At 32.1% G+C, this 22,900-nt stretch overlaps 1 protein-coding gene across 6 annotated transcripts in view; it reads right to left on the minus strand.

The window, feature by feature from the left end:
• Nucleotides 1-132: 132 nt before the first annotated feature.
• Rbp6 (RNA-binding protein 6) overlaps nucleotides 133-22,900 on the minus strand; it is a 1,483,108-nt gene continuing 1,460,340 nt past the window's right edge. For 4 of the 6 annotated variants that reach the window (XM_074170375.1, XM_074170376.1, XM_074170380.1 and 1 more), the window contains 3 exons: nucleotides 7,779-7,844; nucleotides 781-1,115; nucleotides 133-500 (listed from right to left, as the gene is read on the minus strand). In XM_074170375.1, the coding sequence (XP_074026476.1) occupies nucleotides 357-500; nucleotides 781-1,115; nucleotides 7,779-7,844 (545 nt within the window). In that variant the 3' untranslated portion in view covers nucleotides 133-356. The remainder of the gene's footprint in view (nucleotides 501-780; nucleotides 1,116-7,778; nucleotides 7,845-22,900) is intronic. The other 2 variants (XM_074170377.1, XM_074170379.1) reach the window with 1 other exon arrangement.

Genomic DNA, 22,900 nt, shown 5'->3' on the forward strand with positions numbered 1-22,900 from the left:
CCATCTGAGATTGATAGATCAGGTGAAATTTTTGTTATTTCAGGTATATTTCAGATAAACTCATATTTTCAAAAATCTGTTAGGACGCCTCTACTTCTATATAGTCTTTATCCTAAAGAAAAAAGTATGAAGATGTCTTCCTTTCATGTATTCAAGATATCAGCAAGGTGTTTGTACACAAACCTCTATAACTGTGCAAGAATATACGATTTCAGATCTTCATTCTTGTCATGACATATTGTACACGATTCTTTCACTGTTTTCGACATCCAGTTTGTTTTATTATTTTCTTGTTCCTGTTCACATTTGAAAACGTTTGTTAACATCGATTTGTTAACATTTTAATTTAGGCAAATTTACAAATTTCTCCATGATTTCAGGGCTGATTGACTAACTCCATTTTGTCTCCAGTGGTCGATAAGGTGGTAAAAACTTGTTATGTACGGTGTGTGAAAATTCGATGCACATGGGAACACCCCCTCATTCTTCTTGCCCATACCCTACATGTGATAGAGACGGATATTAGGGTTGCCTACAAAGCTTGGAGCATGTAGTTGTGAGGACAAATCTATAATCTATATCGATATCTAGATCGTGATTTCTGATGCACTGAACAATTTCTTTTTGTACTTCGTATTTTACATATTATATACATAGAGTTGTGACCAAATGAAAATATCAATTTATTATTATGAATGAACATGATTCAGATGTTCATTATACGATTATTAATTGGAAAAATTTATGACTGAATTTATTGCGAAAATAATGGTAACTCACCGGACTATAATTTAATGGAGCTCTGCTGACAGCAATAGCCGGAAAGCTACTGGGCTGAGGACTGGCAGCTTGGACGTATCCCACGCTATCTCCGGCGCTGCTGTTGTACATATCGATAGTGGGACCCGGCGAATTGGCGGCCGGGAACCCGCCCCTGGTGTTGGTGGCATGGGGTGAAGTCGGCGGGCCGAATCCCTGAGCTGCCGCTGCTGCTGCAGCCTGGTAGTTGTTCATCACTGCAAAGGAAACGGAGAAGTGGTGTGGTTGGGGTGCAGATGTACTCTGATGGTCGGCTCCTGAAGGCTGCTGCTGCGTCCAACTGGCACCGGATGACCCTACGGGACACAAATACACTCTCCTGGAGCCGACCGAAGCCGTTTTCTCTTTTCCAAAATGTTCAATATTTTTCAATCAGCTCATAGACTACCAATACATCTACTGCCACAAATGAAAAAAAATCGTGGGGTATTTATAAATGAGGTATATTTTTTTTAGATAATACTAGTTTTCGGAAAAAATCTTTTGGAATTTCACTTCTCCATAATAATAGAGAAGTGGAAAACTTTCATAATTCAAAGTTCATATATTTGAAAGTATTTGTTTTGGGATATATTTTTTATTTCACTTCAAATTTGAATGAAAATGTGCGTGTACACAACTTCATAAAGAGTTTTATTGATTAATTCGGTTTTTTTTTTTCGAAAGTTTCACAATTTTTTATAACCATGGAGAAGAATATGGTTGAAAGATTTTTTTTCAATGAAAATCATCCCCCATCAAATATGTCACAACAGCATAATTCTTGAGGAATACTTGAAGCAGAGTCGTGTATTATATCTTTAGTCCTCTGAAATTACGACATTTTTTCATGTTTCGTAATATGATTAATGAAAGAAAGAAAGAGACAGATCTGAGGTACATATGTTTCGTTATCTTCTTGTAACATTTATTTTATTCAAAATGTAAATTTTGAATTACTCAATAACAGAGTTGAAAATACTACTTTGTCCAAAAGTACATAAAAAAAATATCAATTAGATGAAATATTTCAAAGGATGTAGGTCTATTTGGTCACGGTGAACTTTCATTAGTTATATTGAAAATGTTTCAATAAGAAGTGAATGGAGCCCATATTAGATTTCGCGGTCTGAAAATTTCAATAAAAAACAAAATGTCAGTTGCAAACCCAAGCTTCGACATCTACCTTCGGAAGAGATTCGTCCTCTTTCTTCCACTGCATATTTCTCTGCAAGGCAGCTAGATTCAATCAGAGCCTTCAGACAAAGCATTTAAGATCTAATACCAAACAGTGCTGTTTCGACCCGCCAAGGTATCATCAACGGTGCTAGGCTGAACCACAAATGAAGTGTTGGACTCAACCCAAAGTGGATAGAGGGAATTATATCTCCTTTTACGCCTTGATGACTCTCATTTACTATGAATATTAGTGAATTGAGTCTTCTATCGATCCCTTAGATGTAATTCTGGTGGGGGGAGATATCATTGCCTAAGAATTTTAAGAATAGTTGAGTCCACCTAAGCATTCGTTTTTCAGCTTAGTTCCAATAATGAAACCTTGATGGGTCGAAACACCTATGTCGAAACACCTATGATGTTGAATCATGAATGCTTTGCTTTGGGCTATGGTTTCATCCAGTTGCCTTGTAGTGCAATAAAAGGACAGATCTTGTTCGGCGCTCGATATCAAAGATGGCGAGGTCGCTCTTGAATAGGTGGATGGAAGTTTTCACTGGGTCGACAATTACAATAATTTTTGGTGAAACGGATTTTCCAACATAATATTTTGCAAGTTCTGAATATAAGTCTCATTTATTTGCCTATATTGCAACAAATCATAACTTTAATTTCAATTTATAATTTCTTTCAAATTTTCGATTTGGTGCTACTGCTAAAATATTTTATTTTGAATCAAGGTTTTCATTAAGTTTTCTATCCTAATAGAATCAAGAAGATATCAATTTCCTTAATGTCAATAGCATTGTCTTATCTAGATGTCAAAACATTTCATCACGAAAATATTGATGTATCAGTTTGTTTCATGAAAACTTTGCTACATCTTATACTTTCATAAGTGGATACTTATAAGAAAATGTAACTTTAAAGAACAATTCGAATGATTGAAATGTAAGACATCACTCATTTCGCTTTTTCCAACACTGCCTAATATTTTACAAAGGTATTCGACTCATATTTACTACATTTCAAATTCAACATAACAAATACAGTATGCAAGATAGGACCTATTTGATAAACTTCCGTTGGCATGAATAATAATGATTCTTTCATTATCCGCACGATATGATAGAACAACTTGATATCTCAGATGTTGATGTTGCATAGCAAATCAATAATCATGCATAAACAATACATATTACTGGAGTTTTTTCACAACACCAAATCGTTATTTTTAACACCTCGACACGTGTTTAGATCACCAAGTGATCATCTTCAAGAGGAACATAAAACTGGAAACTTCGCGAAACTAAAGCTATTTATGCTATACAGATATATCATACAGGTAAACCATACAGGTATACCACCCTAAATTAATTTTACAATTAGCCTTATCTATTATTTTACACTATGTCCTTATGTAATGTTTAAATGTTACAGATATATATAAAACGATTTTCAGCTATATGAAAATTAATTTCACAATATTGCCTATCTAAATATATTTACAATGTGTCCTTACTCCAGTAATCAGTAAACCCAACAATATTATTTCATCAAGCTAAATAGTATGCTATTTGGTATTGGTCGGTCATCGTTATTCATAATATTATTATGTTTACCTATTTCTACTCTCTCATCGGCATCTAGTTGCTTGTTGTTGTTAACTTGTCTAACTAATCTCAATGAACTGAAGTCTATGGAATGGTTTTGTTGCAAAATATGATGGGCGACTGCTGATTTTTGAGGTCTTTCATATTTTAAGTGTGTTATGTGTTCCTTATATCTCACTTTAATAGATCTTTTTGTCTGTCCATAATATTTTGCATCGCATCTATACATTCAGTTTCGTAAATTCCAGACTTTTCCGAATTCTCGACTTTGTCTTTTGGACTCTCCAAAAGGCTCTTCAGTGTATGACTTGTTTAAAAACCACCTTCATACCTTCATTTATCTTGATAAATATCAAGAAAATACATCTCAGTTCCATACCACCAATATACGAAGAACTTTGGAAAGATTTTCAAGGAACAAGATAAATACATCATAATGATAATTATCAAGATAAATACATCTCAGTTCCATACCACCAATATACGAAGAACTTTGGAAATATTTTCAAGGAACTAGGTATGAAGGTGGTTTTTGAACAAGTCATACACTACAGAGCCTTTTGGGAAGTCCAAAAGACAAAGTCGAGGATGCGGAAAAGTCCGGAATTTACGAAATTGAATGTAAGGACTACGATGCAAAATATTATAAACAGACAAAAAGATCTATTAAAGTGAGATATAAGGAACACATAGCACACTTATAATATGGAAGACCTGAAAAATCAGCAGTCGCCCATCATATTTTGCAACAAAACCATTCCATAGACTTCACAGTTCATTAAGATTAGTTAGACAAGTTAACAACAACAGGCAACTAGATGCCGATAAGAGTGTAGAAATAGGTAAACATAATAATATTAGGAATAACGATGACCGACCAATACCAAATAGCATACTATATAGCTTGTTGAAATAATATTGTTGTATTTACTGATTACTACATAAGGACACATTCTAAATATATTAAGTTAGGCAATATTGTGAAATTAATTTTTATATAGCTGAAAATTGTTTTATATATAGCTATAACATTTAAACATTACATAAGGACATATTGTAAAATAATAGATAAGGCTAATTGTGAAATTAATTTAGGGTGGTATACCTGTATGGGTGGTACACCTGTATGGTTTACCTGTATGATATATCTGTATAGCATAAATAGCTTTAGTTTCGCGAAGTTTCCAGTTTCATCTTCCTCTTAAAGATGATCACTTGGTGATCGAAACACGTGTCGAGGTGTTATGTACATATGATGTACTGGTGTTATGTACATAAACAATACAGTTTTCAAGCAAATCAGTCTAGTTCATAAGTACCATTTCTTTTGATTCCTCATTGATAGATTCAAAGGTATAAACAACTTAGTTTACTGGAAAAAGAGATTTGTTTATTGTGAATATTTCAAAAATCTTTTCAGATCCAAAATTTTTAAGAAGATACTGAAATAGCAGAAAATTCACTAAACAATGTCCTCTTCCCAAAATTGTAATGCCAATATTTATAGTTTTAATGATCGCTACAACATTTTTTTCAACCCATTGAATGTGAGTATTAGGAAACTGAACCATAATTAGCTGACAATATTTTGTTCCAAGTTGAAGGTATATATAAAAAACTTGATAATTCATAAATTCAAAGACTGGATTTTTTCTTCCTTAAGCAAAGATCTATTTTTGAAAAGTTGAATAATTCATTTTCCATTCGTTCATGAATTATCAAAGATTTTGAATAAAAAAAACCATTGAATACGTTTTTTTTCAAATATTTGGATTGATTTGTTTTCTAATGATATATGATTTTTCAAAACTTTTTATTCTCATCATTTCAATCATTTTTATAAACGAATGTATCTGAAAATATGATAGTCAAATATTTTTTTCAAGTTGAAAGTGTATATAGAAACCTTGATTATTATTAAATTTGAAGACTGGATTTTTTTTCTTTAAAAAATATCCATTCTGGATTCATTTTGAAAAATTCATTTTCCATTAATTTATGAATTATCGAATTATTTGGATACAATCATTTTCTAATATTTCCATTGATATGTTTTCTCAATGATAAAGGCTACATTGATATGATTTTTTTAAACTTTTTATTACCATCGTTTCAATCATTTTTATAAACGAATGTATCGGAAACTATGATAGTCAAATATTTACTCGAAAAAATGCTTTTGAAAAATTTCAATGCCTAAAAGTGCATTTCAATCAAATATTCATATTTGCAAGTGGTTATTTTCATTTATATTTTAAAAAAGAAGTATGAAAATTCCTTCGTTAACAGGTAATTGTTCATCAAACAAACAAATGAAAAATTTCAAATAATAAGATCTTTTTTCGGAATATAATGGTTATTGATTATTATCGATTCACTATCAAAAATTAATAGTTGATTGATCAATGATTTCTTATGTAATGAAAAATTTTGAAAAATGTGTTTTTCCAAATTAATAATTGATTGAAAGATTATCCGATGTTTCTGGGTGTAATAGCCGTGGTCTGGAGGTTTTCATTAGAAGGATCCTGGAAAAACATGGAGTTAGAGCAATTTTCAAGTCCACCAGAACGAAAGATTATAGTCTCAGGTCAACTAAAGACTCCAGAAATACATTTAAGCCGCCAGAAATCCTATAAGTAAACCAGGAGGAACGATGAAAAGAAACGTTATAATGCAATTGACTAGCATAAAAAGTTGCCGCTATGGCAACAGATAAAATCGGCAGTGGCAGAACACGCTCTCTCAGAGGGCAGACATGACATTGCCTTCGAATGCACGCAAGTTTTTGATAAAACCAGCTGGTACTATCCGAGGCTATTCAGAGAGGCTATAGAAATACTTGAACATAAGAATAATTTCAACTGTAAGGAAGAGAGTTTGAACATCAAGAAGACATGCATACCGGCAATTCATAACATACAGACTCTTTCAATAATCGAAAAAGGGTCTTAGGTACAAGAACCGTCCGACATCTAGTCCCATTAAAAGTTCAAACGCACCAGGACCATTTTCAGTTCGTGCATCGCCGCAAGGTAGATCACTTCTACCGTTGTCTGTATCACAAATCCGATCGCCAGCGAATGTGATTTTTGATGATGGACCTTAATATCAACCTCAAAATGAGTGGCGCATAAGCTCAAGGAGGAGGTGTCAGAAGAACAACAACTGACTGAAAGTATATCTAACAACTGGCGAGATCTCAACAAAATCGTGTCTGTCTCCCTTTCTCGGCTGGGTCGTGAGGGCGCGTCTTGTTCGGGGTTTCTTTTTTTCTCCCCTCTTCAATTCTTTGGAGTGTTACAGTAAATATTGTAAATAGTAACGTTGTAAATAAAGGTTTTTGATTTTTTTATTTCGACTTCGACCGTTGTCGCATCGCTTTTGATTATATCTGCCGCAGTAGCAGAAGAAACGTCAGGTATAAAAACCTTCAGACGACGACTAATAAACCCGGAAACATCAAATGATATTTTTGACATCAGCCGTAAAAGCCATGATCAACTATAAGATTATTAGATCCCCAACAAATTCAAACATATCAGCGTACCTTTTATCAGTAGGAAAACAGACTAATCTAAATATTTGAAAAAAAAATTAATTCTTATGAGATGAGTTCAAGAAAGTTATAAACATCATCAAGTTATGGACAGTTGCTTTGAAAGTTTTTGTCAGCTCATTACTGTTCATTCAACTTTCCACCAAGTAACTCATTTTTTATTCCTTAGTATTCACACTTAATTAGTTGAAATATTTCTTTTTGTTAAAACGACAGAATTGAGTCGTGAGCCTTGAGCGCGAGCCTTAAGTAGCCCTCCTTTTTCATATGCTCAAGTGAAACTATAAATATTGGCGCTACAGTTTTGGTACGTGAATATTTTTTAAAACATCTTTATCCAATTTTAAAAATCTGTAATAGTTCTTGAGATATTTGCAAAAAATCAACAATTCTTTTTATGTCTCACTATTGTTCATAACTTTCGAACTATTTGTTAGCGCAATTTGCCTCAAATTGTAAATTACTATTTGTGAAATTTCGAATCGAATGACATTTCCATCATAATTATTGGTGAAGGCTAACTGAAATTTTATGATGGTACTTGTGAAATATACTAAATTATGAAACAGGATAAAAAATTGTAAAAATGTGGAGGTTCTAACTATATAGGAGTATGATGAAACGATGATTACCTGACAATGCTTGAGTCAAGAGCGGAGTGTTATTATTCGGAGTGAGCTGTCCATTGGTTAGATCCACTGAAAACAGAGACAAACTCGATATTACAACAGAAAAGTCGAAACACGTGGAAGTGTGTATTATGATATCAAATAAATTTTATGCATCCATATGGATTTGACATGAACTCATTTTTTGAGAAGCAATAGATTTGGATATCAAGAAATTTTGTTCCGAATAGAATTTGGAACGAAAATTGGACAACTTGAAAACTGCATTTTTTAGGAAAAATTAAAAAGTTTTAAGATTATATCTGAACAAGTGTACAATGATGAGCTAAGAATATCACATTCTCAATAATTTATATATTCATGTCATATCCACAAGTAATTTTACATCCAATCTATTTCGAGAGAAAATGAGGTATATGACGATATCAATATTTTTTTTATGTTTTACACAAATTTGGGTTATTACAAGTTGACTACATGAGGATTTGTTTGTGGAAACACGATGTAACTGTTTTCAGTTACATATGCCTATGTTTTCATAGGCATACAAAAAAGAGGAGGACTCCTATAGAGAGCCACGATGATATTCCAAGTATTTGTACCTATTGAATACGAATCTGAATATGCTGAGATGTGAATTGGCCTAAATGAGAAAGAAGTCTGAATAAATGAACTTTGAACGTTCAAGCCAGTCTCGGAAATACCTTCACAGAACGTTGAATAGACTGACGCCTATCAGAAAACAGCCCTGGGTAATACCACGAAGGGAGTTGGATTATATCCGACAGGCGTCAGTGCAGGAATCTTCACAGAAAATTTCCTGCATATTCAATTGGCAATACAACTGAGAGAGTCGACCTTCAATTTTGAAACGGGCACACTTGCAGACCGGTTTCGGCTCATTAGCCACTCGTCAGTGCAAGATAGTTGCCATCATCGACCTAAAATCAATGATATTCCATAATTGAAAATCTGAATTCTTTCAGAGTATTTCATTCCTCTTCCTAAGTTGGAGCGAACAACAAAATGCCACTCCATCTAGTGGACGAGGTACTAACCAACTGCATTTGCGAAATTTGCCCGATTCCTGCAGGAATATTCACAGAAAATTTCCTGCGAAGATTCCTGCACTGACGACGCCTGTCGGATATAATCCAACGCCCTTCATGGTATTAGCCAGGGGAGAAGTTGTTTTCTGACAGGCGTCAGTCCATTCAACCTACTGTGTAAGTATTTCCGAGACTGACTTGAACGTTCAAAGTTCATTTCTTTAGATTTGTTGATTATATTATTTATTCACTCTCAAATGATTCAAATTAAAAAAAATATAAGGAACTGAAACTGTATACAAACGATAACCAATTCGAGCGCGGTAATATTTCATTGAATCAGTATGAATTACGTAGCACCTAGTTGAAAACTGGATGAACCTATAATATCACAGTAGGTAAATAACGTTTCAGAAAGGTTAGGTAGGGTTCTGAAATATGGTATAATACGGCTGTTCAGTGAAAAGTGTATTGTGTTTCAGGTTTCATTCATACGTCTAGAAAAACACTTTTCCCAAATTCTTACACAGCCTTCTATAATTATGTATACCTATAATACATACGTGGATGATTTCTTCAATACAAATCAGCATGACATTTCTTGGAAAAGTTCTATTCAATGTTTAGAAGGTGATTCATAAACGGATCTACAATGGACTGTTTAGACTAAGGCCTTTAACACTGTCCATACTTCTCACGCCACACTTTGGTATTTCTACATTTACGAAAGTATACGATAGTTTAGTGTCGTGTACCGATCTCAACAATTACAAGTAATTTTTATCTATTCTATTACCGACTTCCAAGAAAGCTTATTGCGTGACATGACAATTTTCTTGTCTACGAAATGAGGCCAAGTCAAAGGTTCGTAGTTAGTATAAAATACTATAAATTAGTTTATCAAACTCTTGCTGAGGAGAGTACTAGAGTTTAATTGTGTGGATATAGAGTAATCGTTGAATAACTTCAACGGCAGAGATTTAAATTGTTCTTTTCAATATCAAAATGATCACTTGGTGATGATATTTTAGCCCATATATAAATTTTACCAAAAATTCAATATTCTTCAAATGAGCGCATTTCTTATTTGGTCGTGTCGAAGTTCACCTTTTTTTAAACAGGGGTGATTTTCATCAGTTTATGCTGAATTTACATGAAAATAGTATGTGATGAAACTATACCGCAAGAGGATTCGCATTCATTACGTCAAAATACCTTTCTATTTTGTATGCCTGTGAATTCAATAAAACCGGTTCTGGTAATATGATAGTAGTTCACGTGGAAATATTGGAAAAAAATTCGCCACTCATGAAGTAACTTCATAATATTTCCCTTACAAAACTTTGATGAGTATACAAAAAAATTTGGCCTGTGGATAAGGGACTAGTATTCAGAAAGGAGAACAAATTTTAAAAGGCCACTCATCAATATCAAAGTTGAGGTAGAATTGTGAGCTAAATTAATATACTTGTATGGTTGAATCAATAAGACAAAGAATACTCTGCTTGTGTCCCATATTATCAAAACTATATATTTCAGTAACTTTAGTCAAAATATTCCATTATTAACGGTAACTTTTCCATCTACTGTATGACAGTGTCACCCATACTTTATATCAACGGACAACTAGAAGCGACAGTTTACCATGCCCTCAGAGGAACATTTCTACGAGTATATGCACACCCATTTCAAGACATGTAAAGCTGTCCTCATGATTCGTATTGAATTTATTTTTGTGGTTTTCCATCTATCATCGCCGGACAAGGTTCAATACAAAACATGTCTACACATTTTTATTCGCGGAATTTTCTCTCGAAAATCATATTTCAGAAGCGAAGGATATCGATTGGAAGTTTTATACGCTATTCGATGAATTGGTTATATGTTTGGTGATGTGTGCTAGGAATGTTCACAAAAAATTACTGATAACTAAGTTTGCTATTATGTTAGGTGAAACAAAACATTGTAACTAAAAACAGTATTTTTTCTGATCTACACATTAACTAAATCTATCACACATAAGCCCAACTGATGTTATTTCTATAAAAATCAAGAACTGTTATCCGAAATATAATTATTAACACGTCTCTACTCTAAATCACTGTTCTAAGTTTCTACACACTATTTTCTCTATTCTAGTACTCGTTATAACATTTTGAATTATATATCACGGGATGACAGATGTATAAATGATGCTCAACTTCATTTTACATTTGTCATAAACATTTTCATAAAAATCTAGATCTATACTTTCGTTAATATCTCTACAAAAGGCTACTTCTATATCACTATATTAAACATCGCAAAGTATGAAAAATCTAGTAATTGTCAAATTATCACATGACTGCTAAATGTCACTGCACAAAATATTAGTAGAATTACTCGCCCCTTGTTATAAATGCTGTAGTGTTCCAACATGGCGTCCGCTTCTGCACGTCACACACTAAGTCAACACTTGAAAGTGATCTAATGTTGTCTCATTGGGAGCTTCAATATTTTTTTTGCAAATTTCACACCTGAATCCAATATTACTCAAAAAACTTACACGAAATCAAAGTGTCTGGGAAAAATACTATACCAATATCTTCATAAATACTACCCCTTTCCACATTGTATCTTCACGAGACACTTGAAAAAATCGTCTGTATTCAATTCCCAACGTTCAATTTCCTTTCGAAAGTTTATAACTACATTTTGATACCTTACAAGTTTAACCATTTCACTTGAATTGGGTGTCAAATAATAAAACCATTATTCACTTTGCGAAAATTATTTGAGGCAGGCTTTCATTATGAATGCATTTATTGGAGGTGAATCTACTGCTTTGTTACCGTCCAGTGGCACCTGTGATTTCCTAATATGAGTATTCACTGTCTAACATCTTAATAATGTCTTACAGGTAATTGATACTCATACGGGCATAATAATAAATGCCTCCAAGTCAATAAGCAACGCTAACTGACGGAATTGGTAAACTGATGAGAGCTTGTCAGAATATCGAGGTCATTTGCAAGTCTACCAGATAGATAGATATACTGTAACGTTTCTCAAATGAATCCTAAAATTCACTCCTAACCTCAGGTCTATTCAGATTTGTATATAAACATTAGGAAATCATCACAACATGAAAATCAAGCTCATCGAATATCAATCATGATGAAAACTTGCTCAAACAAAAGAATCTACAGTGGCATTGAACTGTCAAATGCTGTAATATATTGATCAATCAGTCAATCACAGTACAGCAAACATCAAGTGTCCGGGTGTAAATAATATCACAAAAACAGTCACTGGTCACAGGTTTTCGCTCGTCAAGACATTGCCCATAACTACCACCACATCCAATGATGAAGATAATGTTTGTTTAGAGGTGAACAAATATTTTTTTCTTAATATCAATATTTTTAATTGATCGAATATTTTTCCACTAATAAAGTCATCGAAACGATGACAACGGAAAAGATAAAGTTGATACCTTCAGCTTCGAATAGAATGAATGAAGAACGTGAATAAATTTCCATAAACGAGAAAAGAATACGTCACCAAGGTCACTCAGTAATAATTCGAAATCAGTCATTGAGCACAAACCTATTGACAAAGACCAAATTTTTCACGTTGAATGAATGGCAGTCATTTATTCCTGAGAGAAAACAGGCGGGATAGGGTGATAAATTATAATATAGATGTATGAACGCGTGTAGAGAAGACAAAGAGGCAAACAATGTGACGTCTGAAGTATTGAAAATTAATCAAGTTTAACGCATGTGGTGTTTGTACCATGGTGATTATTCAGAAAATTAGAATTATAGACGGCGGTAGGGCCTCTAATGAATTACTGGTGTAATTGAAATAGCTAGATGACGCTAACTGATAGTGTCAATTAACAAAGACAATGTAACCCTTACTGCAATACCCAATTGTTTAATGGCGAAACCCGAATCGAAAATGAATCTTGGAAGGAATTAGTTGCTTCATTGTCGAACATAAATTTACAGGGATCAGGCAGGAATAGGTGTACCAATGACTTGATCTTATTCACAAATTATTTTTATCAGTTAATCATATACTCAACATTTTATAATTATGCATATACAGTGGTAGGTCTTGAGAACTAAAAAAATTATTGCAAATTTTTGCTTTGAAATGTAACCAAAAATTAATAATTTATGTATACAAGTATATATCCTCCGATAATCCAAAACTTGACTATAATTTACGAGTCAACGAATAGTGCTCATCTATTCATTTTTTTTTTCGGAAAATGCTTGTCAAAAAAATGTGATTCGGAGAACATGTTTATCATGATAATCACTTGAGCTTTCTGATGCCACCTGAGATCCTCAGATTAGTTTATATTCGATCATGGCAAAATTATAACGACCCTAAAAATGGGTCATGTGTAGAACTTCTATACCAGGAATCCATTAATGTTGAAATTGATTTGACTTGACTTGACAATTTACCTATATCAAATCTTATTTTGATATAACTAATACTCTATCTAGAAGTAATAAGTTGCACGATAGATTCGTTACACCCGGTATTCTAGTGTCTACAGAAAATAATTATTTATTCTATTGAACGGTATAACTGGAACCTCTGGCGTAGAATAAACCCAAAACAAGCACTTTTTCAGTCACCAGAAATGCAAAACTCTTTCTGATGAGCGTTTTCACCACGGTTGGCTGGTGATTGAAGAAAGTGCTCGTTTTGGATTTTTTCTACACCAGAGCTTCCAGTTTTACCTTTTGATACATTTTCATGTTCCTTGAAGTATTCTAGGATTTTCACCTACAATATGAGAAATGAATAAATGTGATGAAGCCTAATAATATAAAACAATAAAACTCAAAAAAAATCCAATGCTATTCATTAAAAAATTCTGACTATCAAAAAATATATATATTTTTTTTATTTGGAAAAGGGATAAGGTGAAAAACCAAATAAGGCCATTTTATTTTTTAGGATATTTCAAAAATGGTGTGTGATAATTTGAATATCACCACTTATCACCACTTATCTTCCGCCAAATACACAACTTTAACTTGATTTAACTAACTTGCAATATCTACAAACTCCCAGATTGGTATCGTCAAAAAATACAGCATATAAAGAATAATCAGTTGTATCCAAACAATTGTCAGGCATATGAAACAACTCGTTTCCACACGAAGACATTTCCAATTCAACCTCTTGCAAGTGCCTGTCCTGATTATTCGATACACAGTAACTACCACTTCTGAAATATGTATGGTATGTGATAAAAGAACAGAACATGATCCCGGACAAACAGCAAAATGTCTGAATTGTACCATATGGCATCTCAACAGAAGTATGTTTCTGAGTTTTAACTAACTTCCGAAAAATCATCCAAAGGTGACTAGGGTACCATTTCCACCGAAAGGGATTATAGTGAGAAGCTAGATCCAGGTGTGATTTTCGCAAGTCGGTGAAGTGGATGTGAATGTGTAGAGTTACGGAGTGAATCACAGAATTATGTATAGGTAAACCTTGTCGCTTTTTTGAATTATAGGTTTATGTTTAGAAAATACAGTGTAATAACAAGTTAACTATAATTCTGGATTCAGCACATTGCTAGAGTACTTTATAATTCGAAACTTACACCATATGGATATTATAGCAGAAATCTATATGTAGATCAACTCCTCTTCAATATCCCGAAATGTTTCAACTACGTTCAAATGTAGAAAATGTTCTGATGTAACCTGTTTGATTTATAAGTAACCTGTTTGATTTATAAAAGACAATTGTGTTTTATCGATATAGAAAAAATCCAGTACAATATAAAGTATTCAGAATTAAAATGTCACGTCAAAGGGCTGAGCGACGTTATGAAAAATTTTCAACAATATATTATCATTTGTTTCATTTTTCTCTTCATAAATCATATTATATACAGTTATTCCATTTTATATATATTTCATTTTCATTTTTATTGAATATTTCATGCACAAAAAAAGTGCTACATATCATTTGGTGAAACGAAGATTTTTTTAATTCAATATTTCAATTTGAATATTATATTGTTTTCAAATTAATTATTTTTGCTCGTCTCCCGTTAATAGTGTATTATATTTCTGGTTGTTCAACTGATAACAAGACATTTGAAAAAGGTTGTGGGTTGTTTGAATCTAAGTTGCAATTAGTTGCAGTTGCAATTAGTTGCAGTTGCAATTAGTTGCATTTTTTTTTATTATTCAAAGAAATCATGAGCAATTTTCCACAGAATTTATTCTAGTTTCCACAGTACACATGATCAAAACATACTTATTTTGAATTGAAATTTGTCTGAAGAGTTGATCGAGTAGACCAATTAATTAAATAACCGAACTTTCAGATATCGACTAGTTGCCCTTTCTGTGATTCACCCTTTGGTAAAAAAACTTCCAGAAAAGTATACTACCATTTTTGAACAATGTTATTCACGAAAGATATATTACACATAATTTTGAATTCCGAAAACAATCTGAAACTGAATATATTTCCTCCAGAAAGTTTGGTTAATGTAATACCTGGAAATAGAAAATGCATTTGCATTCTTTTCAACATCTATTCCAAAGAATGGACAGTGAAAATTACAGCAAGTTGAATTATTCACAAACATATGTTGTTTCTGCACTTTCTGGTCTTCAAAAATCATTTACCAAGGAGTAAAAATGCAGTCATTGGTTTTAAGGGTATACATTTGTTTATTTCATATTGCTTGAAAATCCTTGTCATTGGATAACATCGAATACTTATAAATAGTCTTAAAATTATATATACAGTCACACATCTTATATACTTGTTATATAAATAATTTCTTTCGAAATTTATATTTCGTTCAATGAAGCTCTTGGAAACGACATGAGAAACGACAGATAGTGGAATCAAAAAATTGATTGCATTTTTTCCACTGATTTTACTTTATATCTTCACTTATTTCTAAAGAGATTCTGATGGAAAATATCAGATTACTTCTTATAAATTGATTAAAAATTGATTGCATTTTTTCCACTGATTTTACTTTATATCTTCACTTATTTCTAAAGAGATTCTGATGGAAAATATCAGATTACTTCTTATAAATGACTAACATAAAATATTTTTGTTTTTACAAGAAATCGACTTCATCTTTATCTCTTCAAAAAATATCGCATATGATGTCTGGAGTTTATTTTTAGCTAAAATTTTCACTACCATTTTTGCTATACTATGGACCTATATTTTTATAAAAATCAATGGGAAATTTGCAAACAGGAATGTGTTTTCCACAATCGTTGTTAACAATGTTTTTATTTCCAAGAAAATATTGCACATGTGCATCAACTTATCTAATCAATTATTAGAGGACGAATGTCAAGTTGACGCTTTATTCTGGTAACTGTCGAATGCTTAGCAGATGCTTAGGGATGCAATTTTGTAAAAACCCATTTAAACATAATATTTTCAGTCCATTACATTTTTGAATTATCTTTGTTTGGATCAATAACTTCATGAGGATCGGTTTCTTTCAGCTGATTAACGGAAAAACATATTTTAAACAGAATATAGAAACATTCAAGTTTTTTTATGCGAAAATGAGCATTATTTTTATTCCTTTCTACTCTATCCCAGAATATAAGTTGATGAGAAGAAATCAATATGAAAACTGTAACAATTTCCATTAATTTATATATATACCAAAATTACAGATTTTGATAAGATATATAATCTCACATATGCAAATAATTCAAATAAAAACAGTGCTACATGTCATATTTCAAATAAAAAATGAATACAAGAAACGAATAATAAATCTTGAGAGTGGATATACTAAAAACGTAGAAAATGAATACATGAATACCAACCTAGAAACTGTAACGGAGTGAAGAAGGAGAAAAATGGAGTGGAACGGAAATAAAATCGCTTACAATATGCACTACATACTGAAATAATTTCGTTACTGCTGAATTTAGTTTGGATAAGTTGAAAATACTTAGTCATTCACTGAAAAAATCATCGTTTTACCAAGTTAAACGAGGTTCGTGAAAGGTTTTGAAAGAATTTCTGATCAAATTACTAATGTGCTTGGGTAATTCAATATAATCATTTTAACGAACGTGAATCAATGCTTTCGCCTTTCAAAACAATAGCTGATTTTCATTAGTTCGGAATTCCATTGTCTAATATGCGTCAACTATGATTCGAAATATTTGTAAGAACAAATCAAATTGAAATGAATAGCTCAAATATTAATTATAATAAATAATAAAACGTGAAATGAAAATATAATAAAACGAAAAAAAAACAAGGATAGAAAATGAAAGGAATTCGAATAAAGATAAGCAAAAAATCAAAAAATAAATTATAAAAGTTCAAACCAACTTTGACGACGTTTTGATCATCAGTATTCACAATCGTCTTCGGGACGATACTAACAATCGAAACGTCCTGAAGTAACTTGTTTTAAAATCTTCTTTTATTTATTTTTTAATTTTTTGTTTTTTTTATTCGTTTTACTGTATTTTCATTTCTCGTTTCATTGTCTATTATTGATATTTTAGCTATTCATTCTAATTTTATTTGTTCTTTCGTATATTTCAAATCATATTAGACAATGGAAGTCCGAACTAATAAAATTCACCATGGAACATTGTCAACCACTTTCAAACAAAACAATAGCTATTATAACTCATCACGTGTATGGAAAACGTGCGCGTTGATTGGAATTAAAACGACGTTAATAAATGTGAATAATTCAATTGCGAGATACAGAGCTCGAACTGACATTTGTTTCGTGATAGCGTATAATGTGTAATAATATTGTCGGGCTCATTGAGAAGATTAAGAGGTAGGAATTGACACTGGTGTGAGTGTAACACTACATGGTAAGAAGAAATCAACTCAGCAAACTCGAATGTAAATATTGAAATGTGAACTTCAGTTACTGTAAATGGTATCTTTCATAAAATGAGAAAAAAATATACGTATTGAAAAAACTTTCCCAACACCAGAACAAAAAATTACGGTCTCTCGACACGCGTTCCGCTAACCAAGTTAGCGTCCTCAAGTTTTGAATTTAATTATATATCATACGTATAAAGCAATAGAGAAAAGCTTTTATATTTTGTGAGAAAACTGTGATCAAATCAAGGTATCAATATCATTACACCAAAACCTTGTATATTGCTGACAATTAGTTTATTGCCGAATTTTCAAACAATAACCTTATAACTGGAACGTAACTGAGTTTGCACTAAAATTCTTAAATTATTCCTTGGCGCTTTGAAAAACTGGATTTCTATACAAACAGCATTGATTCTTATTTTCAGTTTTGTATTTGAGTATTACATTAATTGTTCAATGAGGTTCAGTTGAGGTGAAGTTCCATCTTGTTAGGAATGCAGGTTTTTTTTACAAAAATATGTTTCCAGCTGCTACGACTCAATCTTATTCATGGGTATTATTCATCTATTCACGAAGTCGTTAGTGAACTAGGAAACATTTTTGCAATAATTACAGGAAGAATAATATTTCAAAGAATGCGAGTTCAAATATCGAATTTCTTTGAATGTTGTGTATGAACAGTTGATTAGAGTGAATTCAAGGGATGCCTGTTGAATAAATGGGAAGAAAGCCCGATCTTGTGATATGACACAATGAAAAAAAACTGAAATATCATATTATTGCGAAAAATATGTGAGTAGAAGGAAACATGATTATTTGGAAAAGTATAACTTAATTGTGAAAATTGTAGATCATTTGTATATAGATCAACCCAGTCATGAGGGTCTCCTAACCACGTTGATTCTCTTCAAAAACTCAAAATGGAGAAGAATATGATGTTTTAAACTTGGCATAATCAGAGTGTTATTTATACAAATTTTTCATTGTGAATCTCCGTTCCTATTCAACATTTAAACGTGTATATGCATCCTTTCGAAAATAAAAATCATTTACAATGAGGAAGATGATATTTTTTCAATTGATTTCAAAAAGGATTGATGGAATTGATGTTCATCAGTACGGAATTACGTTATCAACAAAAATTCTACGGACTAATCAAATACATTTCTGATTCTTCTTTTTACTATCAACGTACCATCTATTAGAAATATTTTTTGGAAAAATTTTCAAAATAAGAAATAAAATTATCCGTTGCGATTTATATATTACAGAAAATTTCACAACAAATATCGAGAATGTCTATATCGACAACAAAGTGTGAAACCAAACATTATAATTTCGAATTCATCCGTCGATCTTGAAAGAGTACTTTTTGAACATATTCGACTCACAAATATAATCGCTTTGCATTCTGATCTCGTCAAATTTGTCACTTATCATATCAGTATACTGCTTATAAATTTTTTTTGCTTCATCTGTAAGAAGTGGGCCACAAGCCAAACATGTCTTGGAGGTGAATTGATTGAGTACCATTTTTGAAAGTTCTTGTTTAATTGCCTTCAAATGGTTCTTCAGTAATCCTTTGAGACTTTTTCTAACCTCTACCAAAGAAACCTGGAACATGGGCTCACACACAGAACATATTTGTCTGAAAAATATAGATGGAGGTCGGTTTTCAGAAAAAGGAAATTTATTTGTGCTAGATTTTTTTCGTTTTGGTGGGGAACTTCTGGAATCTTTATTACGACTCCGTTTCCGTTTCATAATGGAACTACTTCTCGAATAAACTGCTTCTGTCAAATGACATATCTACATAATGATTTTAAACGTCATTTTAGAAATCCCGATTTCCGATAAGTCAGTTGAAACATTTATAATAAAAATTTTCAGTGGGAACTATTTTAGCATTATGGAGATTAAAACTTGGTTATTGAATAAGTGGCAAATTCAGATTATATTATATTATTGAATTCAGTTTCATACATAGAACTCACCTGCATACTCGTATAATATGTTTAGTTGGTAAATTATTGTGGTTCAATGTTTATAAGATATATTTTACATTTTCATAAATGATGCTGTACGAGAGTAAAATCTGAGTTGTTCGAATTTTGTAGAAATTCATATTGATTGAAGGATACACAAAATACCTATGTCTAATTTCTACTGAGTTTATTATTTGTTACGATCGGTCTCTGTTGACCATTTTCAAGTTACTAGAAACAATAAACCGAAACCCGTCGTAGCAAATAATAAACTTAGTAAGATGATTTTCACTAGTTCGGACTTCCATTGTCTACTATATAAAATGATTTGAAATCCCTGAAACAACTAAAAAAGAAGAATTAAAAATGAGATAGCTGAAAATAATAATATTATATTAACCAAAATAAACCTGAAATGAAATAATAGTGAAATAAAATACAAGTAAAAATAGAACAATTGAATAAATAAAAATGAAGAAATGAAAAAAGAAAGGAAATTAAAATAAAAAGTGAAGAGATTCCAAGTCACGTTAGTTCACGACGTTTCGATTGTTAGTATCTACAATCGTCTTCGGGTGATGACTGGACTGATTCCTTCGAGAGATGACTATTTATAGGTCGTTCGAGTACTTTCACTTATCCCTGCTTTTCATTTTCCGCTTCACTGGTTCCGTGGGAGATGACCGTTTTGGCGGGAGTTGGCCATTTTTCGCTTGATGATGGTTTTCCATATGTTGCGTATTTCTACGCTGGCTTGGCTGAATACGTTGTTGGACAACATGTATGCGGCTTCCTTGAATTTTCTCCTAAACCAATGTTCCTCTCTGTGCAAGATCTCAGCTTGGGACCACTCGATGTTGTGTTGATGGGTCCAAACATCTTGCACAGAGAGGGATATTGGTTTAGGAGAAAATTCAAGGAAGCCGCATACATGTTGTCCAACAACGTATTCAGCCAAGCCAGCGTAGAAATACGCAACATATGGAAACCCATCATCAAGCGAAAAATGGCCAACTCCTGCCAAAACGGTCATCTCCCACGGAACCAGTGAAGCGGAAAATGGAAAGCGGGGATAAGTGAAAGTACTCGAACGACCTATAAATAGTCATCTCTCGGAGGAATCAGTCCAGTCATCACCCGAAGACGATTGTAGATACTAACAATCGAAACGTCGTGAACTAACGTGACTTGGAATCTCTTCACTTTTTATTTTAATTTTCTTTCTTTTTTCATTTCTTCATTTTTATTTATTCAATTGTTCTATTTTTACTTGTATTTTATTTCACTATTATTTCATTTCAGGTTTATTTTGGTTAATATAATTATTATTTTCAGCTATCTCATTTTTAATTCTTCTTTTTTAGTTGTTTCAGGAATTTCAAATCATTTTATATAGTAGACAATGGAAGTCCGAACTAGTGAAATTCATCATGAAACATTGTCAATCACCTTCAAACAAACTTAGTAAGAATTGGACAAAAGTATTTTCTTTATACTATCTTAAATTCTGAATTCTCAGAATTGAGCTTTTCTCGCTAACGAAGCACATTCCAGTGCCGATATAAATTCAAGTTTTCATCAGTTTAATAGGAGCAGAGCATACTCCTATTGATGCCATAAGTGGTAAAAGGGAAATTCCATTGTTAGATTACAAACAATTTTCAGCAGAAATCATTAATTTTAAAATGCTCTTATAAACTTACTGTACCATAACTTTCAGATATATTATCAAATTTACAAAAATTGAGAAATTCAATTGGTTCAGTAGATGGTATAATTTGTCATAATTTGAATAATTTCATAGCTAACGAAAGTTCCCACTTACATTTTACAAATTTGTTAGTAATTTATCTGCTATAAAAAAATACTTCGAATATCTGAAAATAAAAACTTCAGAGAGATTTTAAGTAAAATAATAATTTTTTATCCATGTTTTTAGGAGTTCTGATCCTAAACTGGAAACTGATCCAAATGAATTTTTACGTTCTTATGACTGCAAACAAAGATATTCTTGCAATTCAAGAATTCATTAATTATCGAGATCACTTCGTGAAGCATTGAATAAAAAGTTTTCACAATATTGTCCCAGCTAAAGTTATTAAAAACGGTAAAACAGTGAACACGCGTCGCGTAAAGGTACACCTAGTTCGGACGTTAGTTTTTTTTACTACCACAATATCTACTGATACCATGCTCTGGTGAACGTAGCACGATACCTCATTTCTTTCATTGAGAAAACAACATTAAAAAAAAATTTATCGAATTCAATAGTAAAGATAAAAATGAAGAAAAATATTTTACAAAATCTTGTGGGGTGTGTCCATTCGCGAAGTGTATCTGGATGGAGGGTAATGGGACGGCGTCGCACAGATACGACGACTACATTTAGGCATCAAGGTGAAAATAGTGAAAATTATATAAAATATTTTGAATAAGCGTTTCATAACACATGGTATTATATATTCTGTCACAGCAACAATAACAATATATGTTCAAATTTTCATATGGCTTACCGTTTCAAGCCTTTCAAAAAATATCGATACGTCGATCTACTATGTTAATATAAGATTATTATTTGTTCAATATGAAATAACAAAAATCAATAATTTTATAATATTCCTTAAAATACCTTCTTTGTGAAGGAGCCAATGCTTCTTGTTACTTTCGCTTGACACAAATGAATTCTTAAAAATAATGTAATCATGTTGTTGTATATTATTGCATGCTGAATGAAAACATAAATCAGAACACTATTGATTATGCAGAGATTTAGGCTTTGGGCGTATTTAGAAGGTTATACTTCACAATTATTTCAAACTAGAGAAATAATAACAGCAAATTCAAAATTTTAAATAATATTACCTATATGGCAGATGTTTATTCACTCAATGTCAATTAATCGGGAGACACTAATAAATCCTTGGAAATTACTGATACTAAAGACTTAAGACCATACCGTTTTTTCCATCGTGATAAAACATTATTCTCATATCTCATTTATCTCATGATACCCGGATATCATGCGATCCATACAACTGCTTTTTTTGATTTCATGGCTACTTTATTTCATATTTTCAACCATCTACATTCTGAAAAATTATAAAAAAATATCATAATAATAATTATAGAAAATACCCACTACTTTTCGACGGTTCAATCTGTAATTCACTTATTTCATTGTAACAAGTAGATGAACATGTAG

Source organism: Leptinotarsa decemlineata, unplaced genomic scaffold, assembly GCF_025532065.1.
Source record: "Leptinotarsa decemlineata unplaced genomic scaffold, Ldec_3_MD MMD2_P_RNA_scaffold_9, whole genome shotgun sequence".
NCBI classification, from domain to species: domain Eukaryota; kingdom Metazoa; phylum Arthropoda; class Insecta; order Coleoptera; family Chrysomelidae; genus Leptinotarsa; species Leptinotarsa decemlineata.